This window comes from Eumetopias jubatus, unplaced genomic scaffold (genome assembly GCF_037043125.1).
Source record: "Eumetopias jubatus isolate StellerSeaLion01/CBP00866 unplaced genomic scaffold, mEumJub1_p1.0 scaffold_16, whole genome shotgun sequence".
Classification (NCBI taxonomy): domain Eukaryota; kingdom Metazoa; phylum Chordata; class Mammalia; order Carnivora; family Otariidae; genus Eumetopias; species Eumetopias jubatus.
The window spans coordinates 68,072,786-68,091,589 of NW_028274822.1; the positions used below are offsets into that span (position 1 = coordinate 68,072,786).

General features: G+C 58.7%; 1 protein-coding gene across 1 annotated transcript; it reads right to left on the minus strand.

Annotated features, from left to right (window-relative positions):
• Positions 1-238: 238 nt before the first annotated feature.
• ADORA2A (adenosine A2a receptor) lies at positions 239-18,594 on the minus strand. Its single transcript, XM_028094159.2, has 3 exons — positions 18,507-18,594; positions 8,915-9,489; positions 239-2,042 (listed from the first exon to the last, which is right to left on the minus strand). Exons 2-3 carry the CDS (start codon positions 9,235-9,237, stop codon positions 1,136-1,138), a joined length of 1,230 nt encoding a protein of 409 aa, XP_027949960.1. The 5' UTR covers positions 9,238-9,489; positions 18,507-18,594; the 3' UTR covers positions 239-1,135.
• Between the last annotated feature and the right edge of the window lie 210 nt (positions 18,595-18,804).

Below are 18,804 nucleotides of genomic sequence, written 5' to 3' on the forward strand. Positions count from 1 at the left end.
AGGAACACAGGTCTGGGGGCTGCTCAGGGGCATTTAGATTCTGGTGCATCCAGACAGCCTTTTCCCTCGGAAGATGGGAGCCTGTGAGGCACCCTCAGTCAGGCAGGGTGTCTGTCTGTTCTCTATGCACAAATGCACACACTCTCTCACACATGCAATATGCACCCCATATGTATGTGTGCCAGGCATGACTATGGAATGGGGAAAGGAACTCAGACACCATTCTCATTGGACAAGCTTAAAACACAACATGGCTCATTTTTATTTTATCTCAGAAAAAAACATTCCCTTCAGAAGGAAAGGCAGTTAGATAGGGCCTCTGACTGGGCAGCTCTGAGCTACCCAGGCACACTGCACGGTGGGCCAGTCCCCATTTCCTCCCCTGAGCCCACAGTCAGGCAGCACTCCATTACAACTCCCCGTCCTTGAGTCCAGCTTTGTGGCCCCCAAAGATGGCCCTGGGACTGATAGTGTAAGAAGTGCATGGCTGCTCATGGTAGCCAGAGAGGGCTGCCTGGGGCTCCCTGGGCTGACCCCTGGAGCGGGGTGAGCAGCAGGACTGACAACAGACCCAGCAACCAGGGAAGGAAGATAATTAAAAAAAAAAAAAAAAAAAGTATTCTTCACACTTAACATTTTCTCCTGGGGAAAAAAAAAAAAAAGAAAGAAAGAAAGAGAAAAATGCCACCTCTGGGCACAGCAGCTCCTGAACCCTTGGAAAGTCTGGGGAGGGTGGTCTGTGTGTGTGGTAGGGGGCCTGTTGGAGCCACCCTCCCCGCCCCCCAGCCTCAGGGCCGGCCAGCCTGCTCTGCCACAGCTGTTCTGCCAAGTCAAGGTGGTACTTCTAGATGCCACCAGAGTGGGGAACCAGGCCCTGCCCAGCCAAGATGCTCTGGTGCCGTGGCCTTGACCTGATGTAGGGCCTCCCAACGTGAAACGTCCACTTCCTCGGACTCCAAACCCTTCCTGCTCGGCCTCATGCTGCTCCAGCCAGGGCCCCCTCCTCTCAGTCCAAAGTGGGAACTGGCCATGAAAAGGGTCTCCAGGCACATTCACTCTTTTCCCAACGTGACTGGCTCTATCCACCAAAGAGAAAGATTTCCTTCCTGCAGGAAGGGGCAAATTCAGTGGATCATCAGGACACTCCTGCTCCATCCTGGGCCAGGGGACCCTCGAGGCCAGGGGACTCTGGGCATGCTCCCTTGTGCTCATGGCTGAGGAGCTCCACATCTGGGAGGCTCATGTCCCCATGGGACTCATGGGCACTCCCTCCACTCACCAGCCCCAGGGTGTAGCCATTGGGCCGCCGCTCAGGATGAGGGGCACTGCCATTGGCCCACACCCCAGGAGGATGGCCATTGAGGCGGAGGCTGATCTGCTCTCCATCACTGCCATGAGCTGCCAAGGCCCGGGCACTTGTGCCCCCTGCCTTGAAGGGCTCCCGCCGCCTCAGGATGTGGCTGCGGATGATCTTGCGGAAGGTCTGGCGGAACTCACGGATGCGGTAGGCATAGATGAAGGGGTTCACGACAGAATTGGTGTGGGAGAGGATGATGGTCAGGTACATGAGCCAGAGCGGGGCATGGCTACACTCTGGGCAGAAGAAGGTAAAGCAGTTGATGATGTGCAGGGGCAGCCAGCAGAGGGCAAAGAGCCCCACAATGATGGCCAGTGACTTGGCAGCATGGACCTCCTTCTGCAGCGTGGACCGAGCCCGCTCCCCCGGCAGAGGCTGGCTCTCCATCTGCTTCAGCTGTCGCCGAGCCGCCAGGAAGATCCGCAAGTAGACGCCCAGCATGAGCAGCAGGGGCACCAGGACACAGGCAAAGAAGTTGTAGTACACCATGTAGTTCATGGGGACCACATCCTCAAAGAGACAGGCCACCTGGCCCTCCCCACAGCCCTGTGAGTGGTTTTGGCCCCCCTCTGGCTGACCGCAGTTGTTCCAGCCCAGCATGGGAGTCAAGCCGATGGCAAACGACAGCACCCAGCAGACTGCAATGATGCCCTTGGCCCTTGTGCCAGTCACCAAGCCATTGTACCTGGGGAAAGGAGACCAGCATCAGAGGTCTGAAAAACCAAGGCTGGAGGGGGGCCAAGAGTCAGAAACCCAGAGAGGCACCCCATCCCCCACCCACTGGCTCGAAGGTCTTGGACTGGTCACTTCCTGCCTCCTAGCCTCAGAATCCTCCTCTGTTCATGGCAGGTCCAAGCCCTGCCTTTTCCCACAGGAGCTAATGGGAGAGCAGGCTCCCTGGCAAGGAAGCCACTGCATAGACATTCAGATGATTACTAAATAGTATTACAAGTAGTCCTGGGACTCAATTAGTTCAGTCTGAGGGAATTTATACGTGAGAGAACTTATCACCTCCATGTTGATCTTAGTTGATGCTAGAATAAGTTTCCCCTTAGAGTGGGAATGGGTCAGGAGTGCAGACTCAATGGCTGGGGGCAGAACCTGCCAGATCAGATTGTAGATGATTCATGTCTCTTGTTCTCCATGCTCTTTCTTCCCCACTGAACTGAAGGTCTCCAGAAGCCCCCAAGGAGAGGTGGAAGTCCTGGGCAATAGACCCTCTCTCCCTTCCAAATTCGCTCACAGCCCTCTGGAGAGACACGACATCAGTATGTCTTAACATTCATGTAGCAGTCTTAACATTCAAGAGGAAAGAACTGCATGAGGTACTGAGGTCCAGAGAGGAAAAATATCTGCCTGAAATCACTCAGGACTCTATAGAGAGCCAGACTCAGTCCCAAACTCACAGTGTTGACCTGATCTGCCAGCCAGGAAGTTGATCCCAGGCCCACAGAAAAGGTGGCACAGATTTTATTAAAAGAATGGGCAGTCTGGGGCACTGGGTGGCTCAGTCATTTGGGTGCCTGCCTCTTGATTTCGGCTCAGGTCATGATCTCAGGGTCATGAGATCAAGCCCTGCATTTGCCTCTGTGTTGGGCAGGGAGCCTGCTTAAGATTCTCTCTCTCCCTCTGCCCCCCCCCCCCATGCACACCTGCACATGCACGCTCTCTCTCTCTCTCTCTCTCTCCAAAAAAAAAAAAAGAGAGAGAATGGGCAATTAAAAAATCATCTCCCTGATTGAAGAAGGTGACCTCAGTGATCTCTGAGGGATGACCATTTGTTTAATGGTTTTGATTCTGGCAACACCAGACTGCCCTCCCCTTCACCTGGTAAACCCTACCCATCCTTCTCATTCAGGCTAGATATCTTCCCTGAGAAGTTTCCTACCCAGGGGCAGCTAATCTCTACTCCATCTGGGCCCCTGAGGCCAGGGGCCCCTTGGGGGCAGGGTTTGTCTGCATCCATCTCTGCATCACCAGCATTGAGACAGGGACACACAGCAGATGTCCTTTACTTAATTCCAGAATGGGAAGCGTCCACAGAAACTATCTAGTCCATGGATGGCAAACATGGGCCTACAAGTAAGAAGTGTGTGAGGCAGGCTGGCAGGACATTTACTGTGCGTACAAGAGACAGTTTATGCCGCTCAGCTCCTGGCCGCCCATGCAGAATGTGTTTCTGGTGCCGCCAGATCTCAGAAGGGGCCGAAGAGCTGATTCTCTGGGTAAGATCGCCCGTGGTTTACATTTTGTCAACAAATTCAAATTAAGGGAAAAAAATATCTGCTGGCCTCTGACCTCTTATCTAATCCAACCACCTCATTTTATAGATGGGAAAACTGAAGCCTAAGGAGAGGAATGGATTTGCCGTGGACATATTAGGAGCCCAGAGCACCCTGGGCCAAGGTAAGTGTGTCAGTTCTGAATCTACGTCAGCTTTAAATCCAAACAGTAACTGGGCAGGGCCACCCCCAAGAGCCCGCCCTCACCCCATTTAGCAGAGGCTTGGGTGCCTGCAACAGGGCTGGGCAGGAAGAAGGTCATGGACTTGACCATTTCCACCAAGCCGCAGAGAGCCTATGCTGCCCTGTTTCCTATTCTGGAGCCTCAAACACAAAGTCTCAGGCTCCCCCCTCCCCCCCCCACTTAATACTTACACAGCACCTTTAGTACTCTACAAATTATAATTTATGTAATCTCATTGACTAGGAGGCTATTTTAATGTTGGTATTTTTCCTGAGAAAAGTGTATCCCTCCCTGAGTTCCAGCGCTGATGCGTTCCTGGTTTGGCCATGTTCTGTCACTCTGCATCTCTGAGCCTTAGTTTCCTCATTTGTAAAATGGCACTAAAAATCCAGGGCCTGTGAGCCCTGTCCCATGAGGGCAGAATGTAAAATCTGTGGGCGGAGATTACAGGGAGGTGGATTGTGAGTGAGGGCAAGTAAGAACTTCTCAGCTGAGCTGTGCACACAAGAAATGGGCTGCTTCAGGGAAAGTGAGCTTCCTGTCATTTGAGGCAAGCAAGCAGAAGCAAGCAGTTATAGGGATGGTGTAGAGGAGCCTGGAGACCACCTGCTTTGGGGATTTCCAAATTGTCCTCCAGCAGCCGACCTTCTTGCTCACATTCCCAGGCAACCACAGAGGTAGGGTGGTGAGGAAGGGAGGCAGCTTGATATTCACTGAATGAATGAGGTGGTGGGGACACCAGAGCCCAGCCTAAAGGCTTCCAGGACAGTTTGAAAATCCCTGGTCTGTTCAGCTGTCTGCTTTTACAGACAAGGAAACCCATGAGGGGAAGTCTGGCACTGCATTTTAAAATGAAAGCCCTTGTGGGGACAGAAACAAACACATGTTAATGGCACTTGCCTGTGCATGCAAGGAATATCTCTGACAGGTTTCCTGATGCTGACTTCCAGGAAGAGGACTGAAGGCAGGGCAGAGGACAAAAGGGGAGGTTTTTCACCATATACCCTGTTGTTCCTTTTTGATGTTTTAGTATGTGCAGGTAATAATTTATTTAAACACACACACACACACACACACACACACACAAATATCAAACAGATTAATTTTGTTATTCAGAAGAAAAGTCCTTAGGCTGAGAGCCCTGGACCCGGGCCCCTGGGGAACTGGAACAGCATTAGGGCCCAAACGGAATAACAGCCAAGCCACAGCCTGGCCCAGGGGCATCCCCTGGGCTGCGTCTATGACTGATGGTAGTCACATCTTGGCCTCCTGGGCCCCAGGCACAGACCGTCTAGTGTAAGTGGTGCCAAAGGCACCCAGCACAACACTCTGCCATTCAGGGGATCCCAGACGCATCACGGGGAGCAGGTGCCAGAGCACTGCTCACCAGGTTTGGAGGTACCTCTGCATCCCTGCGTCTTCCAGCTCACAGGCTGCCCCTTCCTGGGGACTCCCCATTACCCATGTTGGGGGCTCACTCTATGATCCAGGAATACCACCCACAACGCCAGCTGGGGCTTCTTGGGCATTTTCCCTACACTGAGAGAAGGTGGAGCTCTCTTTCCTAAATTGTCTGAAGGAGTCAGTGATCTGAGAACTGAAGAGCCACTGACCCATGAGTGAAACCCAAACTCTCTCCTGGGCATACGCAGGCCTGAGGCAGCCTCACACCCTCCCTGCCCTCCTGTTCTTCTGTCTGTCACCTCTCCCTGACCCAGAGCCCACATATTCCTTCCTTCCTTGGGGCCTTTGTCCAGGCTTGGCCCACTCCTGTTACACCTGCCCCCCACACATGCCCATCCTGTAAGACCCAGCCAGCATCACCTCCTCCAGGGAGCCCTCTCCCCAGTCCTGCCCTCCTTAGAAGCCAGGTACGTGGTTTTTGTCCCCATGGGGTGATTCACCACGTACACCTCAGGTCTTTGCACCAACTGCTACTCCATATGTGGCCTGTTTCCCAAGGACAGTGAGTGCTCACCAGGGGCTAATGTGAGAGGCAGGAGACAAGGGGCACAAAAAATAAAGTCTCTCACCCTAGGCTTTCCGTCCTTTGGGGATTACAAGAGCTCCCATCTCTGCCTCTGGCCAGGCTGCTTCTCACTGGCTTCCTGACTAAGCCCTGCCGTATGCAGCTCACCAGGGTCCCTGCACTTGGGAAGGAGCACAGATTTTTCTGATACTAAATTCTTCTAAGAAAGAGAGAGGGGCACCTGGGTGGCTCAGTTGGTTAAGCGTCTGACTTCGGCTCGGGTCATGATCTTGGGGTCCCGGGATTTGAGACCCACGTCAGGCTCCCTGCTCAGCGGGGAGTCTGCTTCTCCCTCTGCCCCTCCCCGGATTGTGCTCTGTCTCTCAAATAAATAAATAAAAAGTCTAAAAAAAGAGAGGGGGAGAAAGGAAAGCAAGGAAAGGAAAGGACAAGAAAAAAAAAGGAAAGAAGGAGGCGAAAGAGGAAAGAGAGAGAGAACCGAAGGGTGGGTGACCCAGGCCTGGGGCTAGACGTGCAGGGCAGCAGTCAGGGGATGTGCCCCTTAGAGCAGCCAAACGCACCTACCGAGAGGAGCAGGGGCCAGCATGCAGAGGAGGGGAGATTCCCAGCTGGCAGCGGACATGGGGACAGGCAGGAGCGGGCAGCCTGGGTCGGGCAGTGGCTCCAGAGCTGCCAGGAGCTCTGGGTTCTTCACCTCGTTCCCCCTTGCACCTTCATGCACCTCGCCCTCCCCAGCCCAGGGCCCTTGAGGAATAAGAAAGTGGAGGGACCCAAGGAAGCCTGGAATGTCACGAAGGGCCCTGCAGGCCCCCGAGTCAGCAGACATTTTTCCTTCTCCTGCTCTGGCCTCCCCATGAGTAACACCAGGGTCATAACATCCGCCCTGGCCACAAGGCCGGGCTGTGAGGATCAAAGGAGAAACTGCGCTGACGTCCTCTGGCAACTTCGAGGCTCTCTGCCTGACGGGAGGATGAGCATGGTCATCCCTACAACTCCCAGATCCAAGAGATCCAGGCTGACCCTTCCAAAGCTTTATCAAGCGTTGCTCAAACGGCTAGGGTCTGGGCGGAACTAGGTCCTGCTCTGGAAGATCGTGGGAACTGGCGATACAGATGGGGCAGGGCAGGGCCAGGCTCCATTTAGGGACCCCGCTTTCAAACTCCAGTAGCTCAAGAAAGAGCTGAATCCCCACCTGCTCCATCCCACCAACCCTCCTTCCTCCGGGCCCCATCACTCCCGTCCACTCACTGGACCCTTACAAAACCTTTGTGAGCTCAGCAGGACAGAGAGGCCCGTCCCCTTTTACAGATGAGGAAATGGGCCCAGAGAATGACAGCTGACTTTTTATGATCACACAGCATGTCCCATACTCCTATATCAGGAATCACTCTCTTGACTCTCAGAATACAGAGAGATGAGAAAAAGAAGCCGAGATCCTTTCAATTGAGCCCCGATCTCTCCCTAGACTACTGTTGCCCTTTGAATCAGGAAAGGAAGTGAAAGCGAGGTCTCGGCTTCCCTACTCAATGTGCCCACCAGGGCTGGCCCAGGCTCGGCTCATGCTCAGCCTCGCCTAAAATAGACACCGATTCTCTCTAGTCTACCTGGGATCCTGAGGGATCCTGAGCCCAGTTCTGAGCTGTCCCTCAGTGAACCTGGACTCTGCACTATGAGGCCAGTCCTCTAATATTAAGGCTGGCCAGAGTCTCCTCTTTGACATGAGTCGTAAGCTCTCCTGAGACCAGAGCACCCTACAGGGCTACACGGGGCCCAGGCTCCTCCCTTCCTTTGAGCAGCATGAGGAGGGTGCCTGCTTCCCGCTTTGAGCCCACGTGATGGGAGTGGCCACCTACTGCAGGTCTGGGAGCCCGGGGCCACCCTGTGACCCTGTTCCCCAAAGACTGGAGTCTTGCGCTGGGTGACAGGCCACATTTCTTCCTAGGCCCAACTGTGCTGCCAACTCGTTGTGTGGCCCTGAGGGGCTGGCTCCCTTCTCTGAGCCTCATTTTTCCGTCCAGAAGATGACAGGAAGTGACCTCTAAGGGCCCCCTTGGGTTTGATACTCTAAATTTCCATTCTCACTGAACCCGCTCCTCTTCCTGGCTAGGTTGCGCTTGGCCAGCACGGGGTTGCTGAGGCCTGCTCCACAGGTAGGCACTTCACCTGTTTGGGAGAATTCCCCACAGGGCCAGGTACCCTGGTCCTTTGAGACCTCCCTCAGGGTCTGCAGCCACCCAGGCTGTGGAACCCAGCTCCCAGATGTAGGGTCAAGGAGGTGGGACAGGAGGTCCCCTCCCCCCTCACACACACACACACACACACACACTCTGGGGGAGGGAGGTACTTCCTAGCTTCCCTCAGGGCCAGGTAGGTGGAGGCCACATTAAATGAACTCAGCCTCAGGGAAAGTCTTCATTTACACAGTCCAGGGCTGAAGTCACTTCACAGAAGATTCACCATGAAAACCCCCTCCACTAGCTGAGCCCACAAGCTCTCTCCAAGACCATGAGTACTTGCTGACCTGAGGAGCACCAAATTTGCATATTGGTCCAAGTGACTCACTGTGGCATTCAGCCAAATCACTTCCCCTCTCTGGGTCATTTTCCTAATGTGCAAACTGCAGCTGGCCCAGAGGAGCTGGAGGCGGGCAGGCGGGAGGGCTTCTGGCTCTGAGGGCCTGTGGTTTCCCGTGGTGCCCCGCCCCACCCCAGCATCATGCCGTGTGAGAAAATGGCCCAGATGCACCGCTCAGGCCTGGGCCACACACATCTGCCAACAGCCGAAGCAGCAGCCTCAACCACGCAGCTTGGGGAAGACCGGGGAGGGCCAGGGTGCCCAGTGCCCACAGGGATCAACTGGATCGGCACGGCTGCTGGCCGTGTGCCGGGCCCTGGGCAGCCCCAGACTGAGCCCCATGGAGCTGTCCTCCGCTCAAACACGCAGACATCAAAGACCGAACCCGGACCCCGGGTTCACCCGGACCCTGGCTGGGCGCAGAGCAGACCTTGGCACAGGCAGCCTTTTCACAGGTGTGAACCCCGGCATGAGGCGTGCCAAGGAAGAGAACAGGGGCAACCCACCGCGCCCAGACCCCAGCTCACCGGAGTGGGATGCGGATGGCGATGTAGCGGTCAATGGCGATGGCCAGGAGGCTGAAGATGGAGCTCTGCGTGAGGACCAGGACAAAGCAGGCGAAGAAGAGACAGTTGTGGCAGGCCGCACAGAACCCTGTGCTGATGGTGATGGCGAACGGGATAGCGAGGACTCCCACAGCAATGTCGGCTGCCGCCAGGGACACCACGAAGTAGTTGGTGACGTTCTGCAGGTTGCTGTTCAGCCACACGGCCCAGCACACCAGCACGTTGCCCAGGATGGCCAGCACGGCAATGGCCAGCTCCACCATGATGTACACCCAGGAGACCATGGTGGGCACGGCTGCAGACAGGCAGGGTCAGCAAGGACGCGGGCCAGGCCAGCTCACGGTCCATAGCTGCAGTGCAGCTGGCCCTGCCCAGGCCCCTGAGCCCCTTCTTCACAGGAGCCGAGAGCCTCCCTGCCTGGGAGGGGGGCTCCCCAAGGGCTTTTCACAGCCCACTCTGAGTCTCCAGAAACTGGGCCCTTTTCAGGGGCCCCGGCGGCATCTTGGCTCAGCTCGGCTTCGTAGTCCCCAAGGCACCTGCCAAGGGAGAAGCCTCGTGAGGAGCTGGACCGCAAAGCGGGCAAAGCGGAAGACTCCCCGGGGGGCGGCCATCAGTCGCACTCACCAGCGCCCTCCCCGCAGGCCAGGCGTCGGCCTGAGGACAACCCGCTGTGCCCCGCCCCTCCCGCCCTGGACACGGGGCTGGTCATCAGCCTCAGCCCTTGTGTTTTCTAGGGGAGACAGGAATCTTTTAAAGTTAAGTCACCTGTGTTGCCCCCCATGCTCAGCTCCCCAAGCCTTTTGTGGCAGCCCTCAGTCTCCTGGGTCCCTGAGCTCACTGCCACCCCCAGGACCCTTCCAGAAAGGCCCCCTCACTCCTCGGCTCTCCCAGGCCCACGTACCTTCTCTCTCGGCCAGCCTCAGTCCTCTCCGTCCCCCAAGAGCTTTCCCTGGGAACCACCAGGACCTACCTACGCCGCTAGGTTAAGGAGAGGCCCAGAGACATCTAGAGCTCTGATCTGGAAGGACCCGGGTGGCCCGTCTGGTCCTGTCTCCCACTGCTGGCAGGTGAGCCCCCAGGCCCTTGCTGGTGACGCTGCACAGTGTGGAGGAGCAGGCACAGAGGGGGCCCGCCCCTCAGCAGCCCCTGACAGCTGACGGCACGTCTGGGGGGGGGGCGGCGGCCTCCCCTCCCTCCTCCCACACCTGCTCCCCAACCTGCTCCTCTGCCTGGCTGATGCCAGCATAGGCTAAGTTTAGTGTGGTGCTGGGCAGAAAGCAGGGCGCTCAGCCAGGACTTGCTGGGGAACTGCAGGCAAGGATGGTTTTTTCTTTTCTAGGCCTCAGTTTCCTCATTGATACCATGAGGAGATCAGACCCCAGAGAGCCTCTGGGGACCGCTGCAGCTCTCACTCGTGATTCCATGAGAAGGAAATAAATAGATCTGAAAGGGCTCCTCCAGAGTCAAAACGTCATAGAAATGTAAGGAATGACACCCCGCAGAAGCACAAGCAGAAGTCAAGGTCTCGGGCTCCCCCAGCCCAAACTCCCAGGGTTCCCTTGGGCTTGTGAAATGGTCTCCATCTCCCACTACCAGCCTGGGGGCCTCTCCCAACTGCCGCTGCCCCCACCTGTCACTCACAGGTGCTGCCTCGCAGTGTCCCCTCATGTCACATCCACCCCCTCCTCCGGTCCTGGGCCCTCACGGGGCCCCAGGTGCGCACGGGCAGTAGCTGCTGCCTGCCTGGGGGCAAGAGGCCCGAAGTTGCCTTTCAGCTGCCCACACATGGGCTCAGGAAAGTGTGTCCTCCCTCACTCCTGCAGGACACAAGGTAGGACTGGTAACCTTGGGGGAAGGTGACTCATGGTCCCTTGCCATGTTCCAAGGGCCAGGCTCCTCCCACCCCATCCAGGAGGTGACAGAGGGCTGCACCAGAGGAACACAAGTCTCCTTCTAACTCCAGTGTGCCTCAGGCAGCTGGACCTACACCCGAGGGCTAGGCCCTGTGCCCACCGGGAGGCTCCAGTGGAGCACCCAACACCGGGAAACAGGACAGTCCCTGAAAAGTGGAGGGGTTCCCGCAGCCTGGGGCAGACCCCATGGGCTTCTCCCAGGCCCGGCAGGGGCCCACTACGCAGGGACCGTGAATGAATCCCAAGACCCCAGTATACGCAGGGTACCTGCCAGCCAACTGCTCACGAAGCATGTCACTGGCAGAGGAGGGCCAGACCAAGTCCCCCAGTACTATCACTGGCCCCAGGGTCCCTGGCCTAGAGCCCAAAGCAGCACTCACCAGGGACACCCCCCCCCCGCCCCCCAACTGCAGAAGCTGTGTGTCCGGGCTCTAGTTTTCACCCAGCAGAAGGGAAGTGACAGGCCCAAGACTGCCTGCCACACAGGGGCCTCCCAGGTCCAGCAGTAGAGGCAGCAGGCCACTGTCCAGTGGGGTCTGGCCAGGCCCAGTAAGCCTCAGGGACCCTGCCTCCCACTACCTGTGAGCTGTCTGCCCTCTAGCCTCTTCACCATCACCCGTCACCCTTCTGACCTGGACTTACGGTCTCTCCAGGGGAATTTGCATTGAGAGGCGCCACAGCCTCTGCCAATCTGACCAGCCCAGGCTAGAGGCCTGACTTGGCCCCAGACCTTTGTCCAGATTCAGAAGGCCCTTCCTGGGGAAAGACGACGTAGGACCACCAGTGGTCCACTTGACCCAAATATGTATCACATTTCTGTGGAGCTGAGGCCGGGCTGCCCTATCCCACTGCCCAAAGCCCCGCTGATGGGGTCACACCACCAGCACCTGTCCTGGATGCCAGGTTGACTCCATGAGCCAGGATGCCTGGATTAGAAAGGCCTTTTCAAGGGGCCTAACCCAGCCCTCTGTTTGGTGAGGCTCTCCTGGCAGCCCTGGGTACCTGCCTGCAAACCCCCAGTCCTCAGGGCCTCCCCACCACCTTCTGCGCTATGGGCTTCCATGGTGAACAGCACCCGGTACCAACACTCTTCCTGACGACACTGAAGCCACATGCCTGCTGTACACCATGCCTGGGGTGCCCTCCCCATCTCACTGGGTGCAGCAGATCCTCCTGCCCAAGTCAGTCCTGCAAGGAGCTAATGCCCCTGACAGCTGGGTCCTAAAAGGCTGCCTCCTTGCACATCTGGCTCTGCATCTGCCCTTCCTACAGCATTCCTGTGGGTTCTTCCAGCTGCTGCCACCTCATCCTGGGGTGAGGCTGGCCTGGCCCCACAGGCAGACTGGGCATCTGTAAACCAGAGTGCCAGCCCCCAAGCAGAGAACATCAGTGGAGCCCAAGGCACCAGGGGACAGACAGGGCAGGAAGAAGGCTGAACAGCCCCCTACTGGAGCTGTTCTGTGGGAAGGTTGGGAGCTTCCCAGCCACAGGTGGGCAAATCAGCCCAGGGGGTGGGGGCACCCTAACTTGTGGCCTCTGTCAGACTTTCATGGTGTAAATGCTCCCAGGATAGCCAATTTCAAGCTACTAATGTGTCACTGACAAGAAATGGGAATTGGCACACACAGCTCAAGAGAGCCTGTGTCACTGGGCTCTGGCCACCACTGAGCCACCAAGCCCTGCGCTCTCCCAGGATGCCGGGACTCTACTCCAGACCCTCTTAGCAGAGGCAGCCTGCTTGGGAGCTCACAATATGAGGGCATGGTGACAATGGGCTCATCTATTCTCGTTGGCCCCATGAGCCCCATTTTACAGATGAGGAAGCTAAGTCCCAAAGAGGTTAACGACCTCCCCCAGCCTTACCGAGAGCATGCAAGGGTGGGATAGAGCTGAGAGAAATGCCCATGGAAAACACAGCAGCAGGAAGATTTCCTGGGGCCTCCTGGCCCCTCTCAGCTTCCCTCCCTTCAGAGGCCTCCCAGAGCAACAGGAAGGTCTGAGGCCCACGGGGAGGGGGCCAGGGGTGGAGCCAGGATCTGGCAATTTCCTATCCCTCTCTGCTGGCTCTATCTAATTAATTCTTGAGTCATCTGTTGCTAGCCAGGAAAGGAAATTAAATGTTAATAATGTAATATTTCCCTCTGATTATCCCTTGTTGGGGACAGGGCAGAGGGCAGAAGCTGTCCCATAAAAACTAGAGACACGTGCTGGGGAACATGCACGATGAGCCTCGAAGGGACAGCCCTGGAGGATTCCCAGCAGTCAGATTCAAAGCTGCTGCTGCTTCTGGCTTTCCTCCTCACCCCACCGACCTGGCCACTTTATTTAAAACTCCATTTAATCAAAACCCACATATTTCCTGGCCCACTTCTGGCTCCTTTTAAGTCACACCTAGCAAGGCTTTCTGTACACATGCCCAGGTGGTGGCTGTACCCCCCCAGAGTCTACTGGACGGAGGTGCCTGCTAGCTTCCAGGTAGGACCCTGTCCCTCTGCTCCTAGGTGCTGCACAAGGCAACATACCAGGCCCAGTGTAGGGACGTGGACCTGGAATAACCATGCTCGGCCCAGTGCTGGGCTCCAGAATCCTGGCCCGAGACTCTCCTGTTACTTTCTCATAGCAAACGTTCCACCAGTGCCTACTCTGTGCCAAGCAGCATCCCAGCTGCAGGATCACAGGGAGGGAGCTCTGTACCACATGCTGCTGAGCCTGGCCCCAGCAGGGTCCTGAGCCTACAGTGCCTACGGTGCGGGACCTTGAAGGAGGACTTGTCCCAGGAGACTGCTGAGAGCCAGCTGCTACCCTAGCGTGCAGTCACTCCCTGCCTCCAGGGCCTCAGTTCCCACTGATGATGAGCCTGCAAACCACAATTTCGAAGCACCGGAGCAAAACTCGAGCTAAGAAAGACAAGCAACAGCACCCCAAATATGGAGATTCATTCATTCGGGAAGAGACGAAGGTAATAATCTAATAATGCTTTTCAAAGACATTTAGGATCTTTAAAGAACTGAAAAAAGGAGTAGCATCCACAAGCAAGAATGAGAACTTATGACTCGACTGGCAGAAATGAAACAAGAACAGATGAACGTGAACAAGAAATAATAAAAAGTCCCCGAAATGAAAAATAAAGGGACCGAGGCAAAGAACACAATCCACATGCTGCGCTTCAGGCATGCACACAGTTGGGAGACACCTGCGGATTTGAGCGCTCACCAGCACTGAGGAATTATCACAGCAACTTCCCAAAGACACAAAGCCCATGAGGAGATAAAGTTGAGGGGCGTGGAAGGTAGACGGAGAAGTACCCACACCTGTCTCATGGGAGCTCAGTCAGCGTGGAGAGGGCAACAGGCAAAGAAGAAACAGCGGGACAGGCAGCTCTGCTCCAGCTCTCAGCCACAAGCCCGCTGCTGGCTCTGCCGTGACTAGTCTTTGGAGCGGCCCGGGCCTGGGCACACGCCTCCCAGAACCCCAGGGGCCCTGGAAGCTACCAAGCCCCTCTCCAAACCCATCGGTTGGAGTGGGACAAGTGTCTTCCTGTACTGCCTGGAGGTGAGCAACCATGGAGCACTGGGGCCCCGGGCCTCTCTCCTTCCCTCCCTGCAGGACAACTTCAGGACCATGGTGCAGGCCGGGCCCGAAGTACCAGGCAGACATCCAGTGGTCCCCCCCCCTCCCCCACCGCCCCTCTGGAGGCTGCCCTTTCCAGCCCCAGGGGCAGGATGTGGGCAGGAACTGGTGGGGTGGAGAGCCAGCTCCCTGTACTGAATCCGGCCCCTCGAGCAGCCTCCACATCATCGGCTCCTGGGGCCACAGGGCCTGCCCCAACTCCTTTCTCCCCACAGGGGCGCCCAGAGGCCCTCTCCCATCTCCACACAACCAGGCCAGATACGGGGAGAGTCTGCGTCCTCCCAGCCGGAGGTCTCCATTCACCGCCTCACTGGCCACCTCTCTGACAGGCTCCCCTCCAAGTCACCCCACACACAAGGTGCTGGGTGCCCATTCTGTGGTGGAAGGAGCTTAGGAGGGATCCCACTCCTGCTCCATCCCACACTCCCTGAGATCCCGAGCAAGAGTCTTCCCCTTTGCACCGAGGCTCCGGTGAGACGGCACCCTAGGACGTGCTTGGCACCCACACCTCCCTCAAATGCATCCTCTAATGGTGGGATGACAGGCACTATGAGGCCTGAAGGGGATACGGCGGGGGGAGGTGGGTCCTAGATGGCCCTAGTGGGCCTGGGTGGGGCCCTGGCAGAAGGCTGGTCTGTTGGAGGCAGGAGCTCCTTAGACAGTGGCCCCACTGAGGATGGGAGGGAAGCAGACCCCCTTTCTGGGGTCCCTGGGACGAAGGTGTGATGACGCAGCCCTGGAAGCTGAAGGGAGAGGGTGAGAGCATTAACCAGCAAGGGCAGCACGGCCCCGTGGGCTGCACCGGACGCCACGCGGCTCCGCCACTGCTCCTTGTTAACTCAGTGGCCCCCAGTACCTGGCAGCAGCGGCAGAAGTGGGAGCCGCAGAAAGACAGCACCAGCCCCTGCCCAGCATCTTCGGAGACAGGCGTGTCCTGCAGAAGGGAGTCTGGGCCCAAAGCAGTCTGGATGGTTTCCCAGAGGAGGGGCCACTTGGGCGGGGCTTGGAGGACAGGGAAATGAGGGGAGGGAGGGGGGAGACTCCAGGCAAATACAACAGCCTGTATGAGGCTCAGAGGCCTGTCAGAGACAGCTTGGGGGGGGGGGTCCTGGAAAGCTGGAGCACCCTGTCTTCCCTGTGTACCTCCCACCCCCCACCCCCCAGGCTGGAGTGAGAGACAGCTGCTCCTCGCCTCCATCCAGACCTTCCCCTCCCCTGCAGGATCCCGTGGACCCCACTCTGCCAGGGCCCTTTTCGCGATTCTGTAGGCAGGGGCTGAGGGACCTTTGCCACTTAACCTGCCCCTTCGCACCACCTAGTGCTCCCAGGGCCTGTCCAGAAGGTGAGCAGTCTCCTGGGGGCCTCCTCTCTGCATCCCAGCTCCAAGCTCCTGCCCATTTCCCACTTCCCTCCCCCGATCTGGGCCCAGCACAGACTTCCAGGGTACCGCCCTCAGGCACTGCACCCCAACCATTGCCTCCCGACCATGAAGTAACAACCCCTCCCTTCTGTGACTGCTGATGCTTCTTGGGCCCAGACCCTTTCCCTGGGAGTTGGGACTTGTTCCTTTTGCCTGCTCAGCACCTGACTCCCGGTGTCTCCTCAGCAGCCCCTGACACACACCCCAAAACCCCTTCTCGGCATCCTTCATGCCGTGGCCCACCCTCTGGTCATCTTCCCCTTAGCCTCCCTTGTGCACATCTTTCAGCACCCAGTCCGAGTTGCGGCAGACGAGACAAACGCCACAAGATGGTTGAGCTGGCGATTGCAGCCCATCGGGGTAAGGTAGCTCAGGAATGAAACAGGTTAAATGTTGCAGGGTGTGGTGCCCTGAAGCCAAGTGCTTGCCACCAAGCCAACTCCAGGCCACATGTCCCTCTGTGATCCCCTGTGGTGTGCCCCCCTCCACGCAGGGCCAACAGCCTCCCTCTGGGGTTCCCCAGCTCAAGCACAGACCCCAACCCGTCCTCTGGTTCTGACCTGCCCCTTTCATGCCCATCTCTCATTTACTCTCCATCACAACCCTGTACGTCGAGCGTGGTTCTTTCCATCATGCTTGTTTCACAGATAAGACAGCGAGTGTGCCAAGGAGGCAAGACCAGAACCCAGGTTTGGGCATCGAAATCTGCCGCCCATTGGGCTGCCCTTGAAGCCCGCCATTGCTCTCTTGGTCTGTGGGCTCCTAGGGGGCAGGACCACGGTGTGGTTGGGGGCCTGCACCCCACAGACCAACATGAGGGAGGACAACATGCAGGGCCCCAAAGGTTAGCCAGGACTGACCTGGCCCAAAGCCTCTCACCTGCCATCCATGTCTGGGCTGCCCTCAGCTTCTCTGAGGTTATCAGCAGGGAAGCTGGCTTAGCCCAGAGCCTGGTCTACACTGAGGGGATTAGGATGGAGGGGCAGTGGCCCGAGGGACACTAAAACCTGGGAGAGCCAGGGAGACCCTAAAGGGCAAGGACAGAGCAAAGAGGTGTTGACACCACTACCTGTGGACAGGCCTCGGTGAGGAGCTCCCGTCATGGACCTGCTGAGACCCGAGATGGGGAGCTGGCCCACAGGGCAGGGCTGTGCCAGCCCAGCCAGTGCCTCCAGGACCAGCCACAGCAGGACTGAAGAGGGAGCCCCGGACCCCACAACATCCTCTCTGGCCCACTGCACTCCAAAGAGCTCCCCATCACGGTCCCCACGGTCGGGGTGGGGGGCGGACAACCAGGGGCAACCATGGTGGGGCATGGAGGTAACACAGAGCATGTTCTGGAGGGTGCAGAGGCTGGCTGGACAGCAGAGGCCAAAGGGAGGGCAGCCTGAGTCCTGGGCCACAGGTGAGCACTGGCCCTGTGGGTGGAAACGGGCCTGGGTGCTCCCTGCGATGGTGAGGGAACGCGGGACAAAGGGGCAGCCGAATCCTCCCCCAGGGGCCAACCACAGTTCCAGTCCTAGGGAATGGGGTAGGGGGAGACCTGCCCTCCCGCTTCTTCTCCCGCCACAGATCCCTCGGCCTCCGCCTTGGCCTCCACCGTCCTCCCATTTTACAGTCTGGAAAGTTAAAGTCTAAAGCGGCATGGCGGTGCCGGGAACGCAGAGGTCTCCGCTCCGCGGGCCCGCGGCCCCCTCCTTGAGCCTTTGGGCCGTCCTGCGCCAAATCCCTCGAGGGCCGCCACCATTCCCGCCATTCCTACCTCCGCTCAGGGCAGCCCGGCAGACGGCCAGGCCCACTCCGAGGCGTGCACCCACCCTGCCCGGCCTCCGGACTCCCCTGGGTCCCCTAAGTCCGGGTCCCGCCACCACTGTCCCCGGAACGCTCCCGCCTCGGCCCAGCGTTCCCGACTCCCCTTCTCGCCGCGCCCCAGGCGTTCGGGATGCCGAGCGTCTGCCCTCGCCGCCGTTCCTCCCCCGGAATGCGGTCCCCGCCCTGGGCTGCTCCACCTGCGGAAGCCCTCTCTCGCGCCCCCCCCCCCTGCCGGGGATGCGACCCGCCCTCCCTCGGGCCGCACCTCTGCGCCCCCAGCCCACCCCCGCCGGGCGCGTCCGGAAGGTTAGCCGAGTGCCCTGGGGCCGGCCCGTGGCGCCTAGACGGACCGACGGACGTTCCCCGCACGTCACCTGCGGGTCCAGACGCCTGCCCCCCCAACCCCCGCCGCCCGGGCCATCAGGCTCTCGCGCCCCCTCCCCTCCCCGCCTACCCGTGCGCACCTTCCGGTTCAGTTTGGGGCGGCCCGGAGGGTCCGCACTACCGCCCCCCGACCGGGCTTAAGACGTGCGCCCGCGCCTGAGCCGCCCCTGCACCCGCCCGGCATTCCAGTCCCCGCCTCGGGGCAGAGCTCGGACCCCAGCCCTGTGAACTCGCTCTCGGGGGGGCGGGAAGAGAGGGTCGGGACGGCCGGGTGCCCTGAAGGGAGGGGTCCCGAGCCACCCGTCCCTCCCAGCCCCTCAACCTCCGACGGCCCCATGCCGCCCGGCCGCCCGCCAGGGACCCTCGGGACCCCGGACCGGAGACCCCGGCTGACCTGCCGCTCGCGCGCCGGCTCCCGCTGTCTCCGCGGCGGCTCGGGCTCGGGCTCCGACCGCGGCGCTCACGGGCGCCCCCTGCAGGCGGCTTCGAGACTCGCACTGTCCCCGCCCCGCCCCGCCGCGCGGGGAAACCGAGGCCCTGAGTGCGCCTGGGATGGGAGCAGCCGGCCTGCGAGCCTGGACGATGCCGGCGGTAGGACGAGGCCACGACGAGCTGGACAGCGCCACATCCCTGCCCGCGGCCCCCCAGCGTGTTCTTCCTGGCTCGCGTCCGTCTGGCCACCTCCAGCGCCA

Excerpts from the sequence above, each read along its gene's own strand:
- ADORA2A (XM_028094159.2), bottom strand. The coding sequence starts at position 9,237 with ATGGTCTCCTGGGTGTACATCATGGTGGAGCTGGCCATTGCCGTGCTG. Across the intron at positions 2,043-8,914 it reads GCCATCCGCATCCCACTCCG|GTACAATGGCTTGGTGACTG; the intron begins GTGAGCTGGGGT and ends TCCTTTCCCCAG.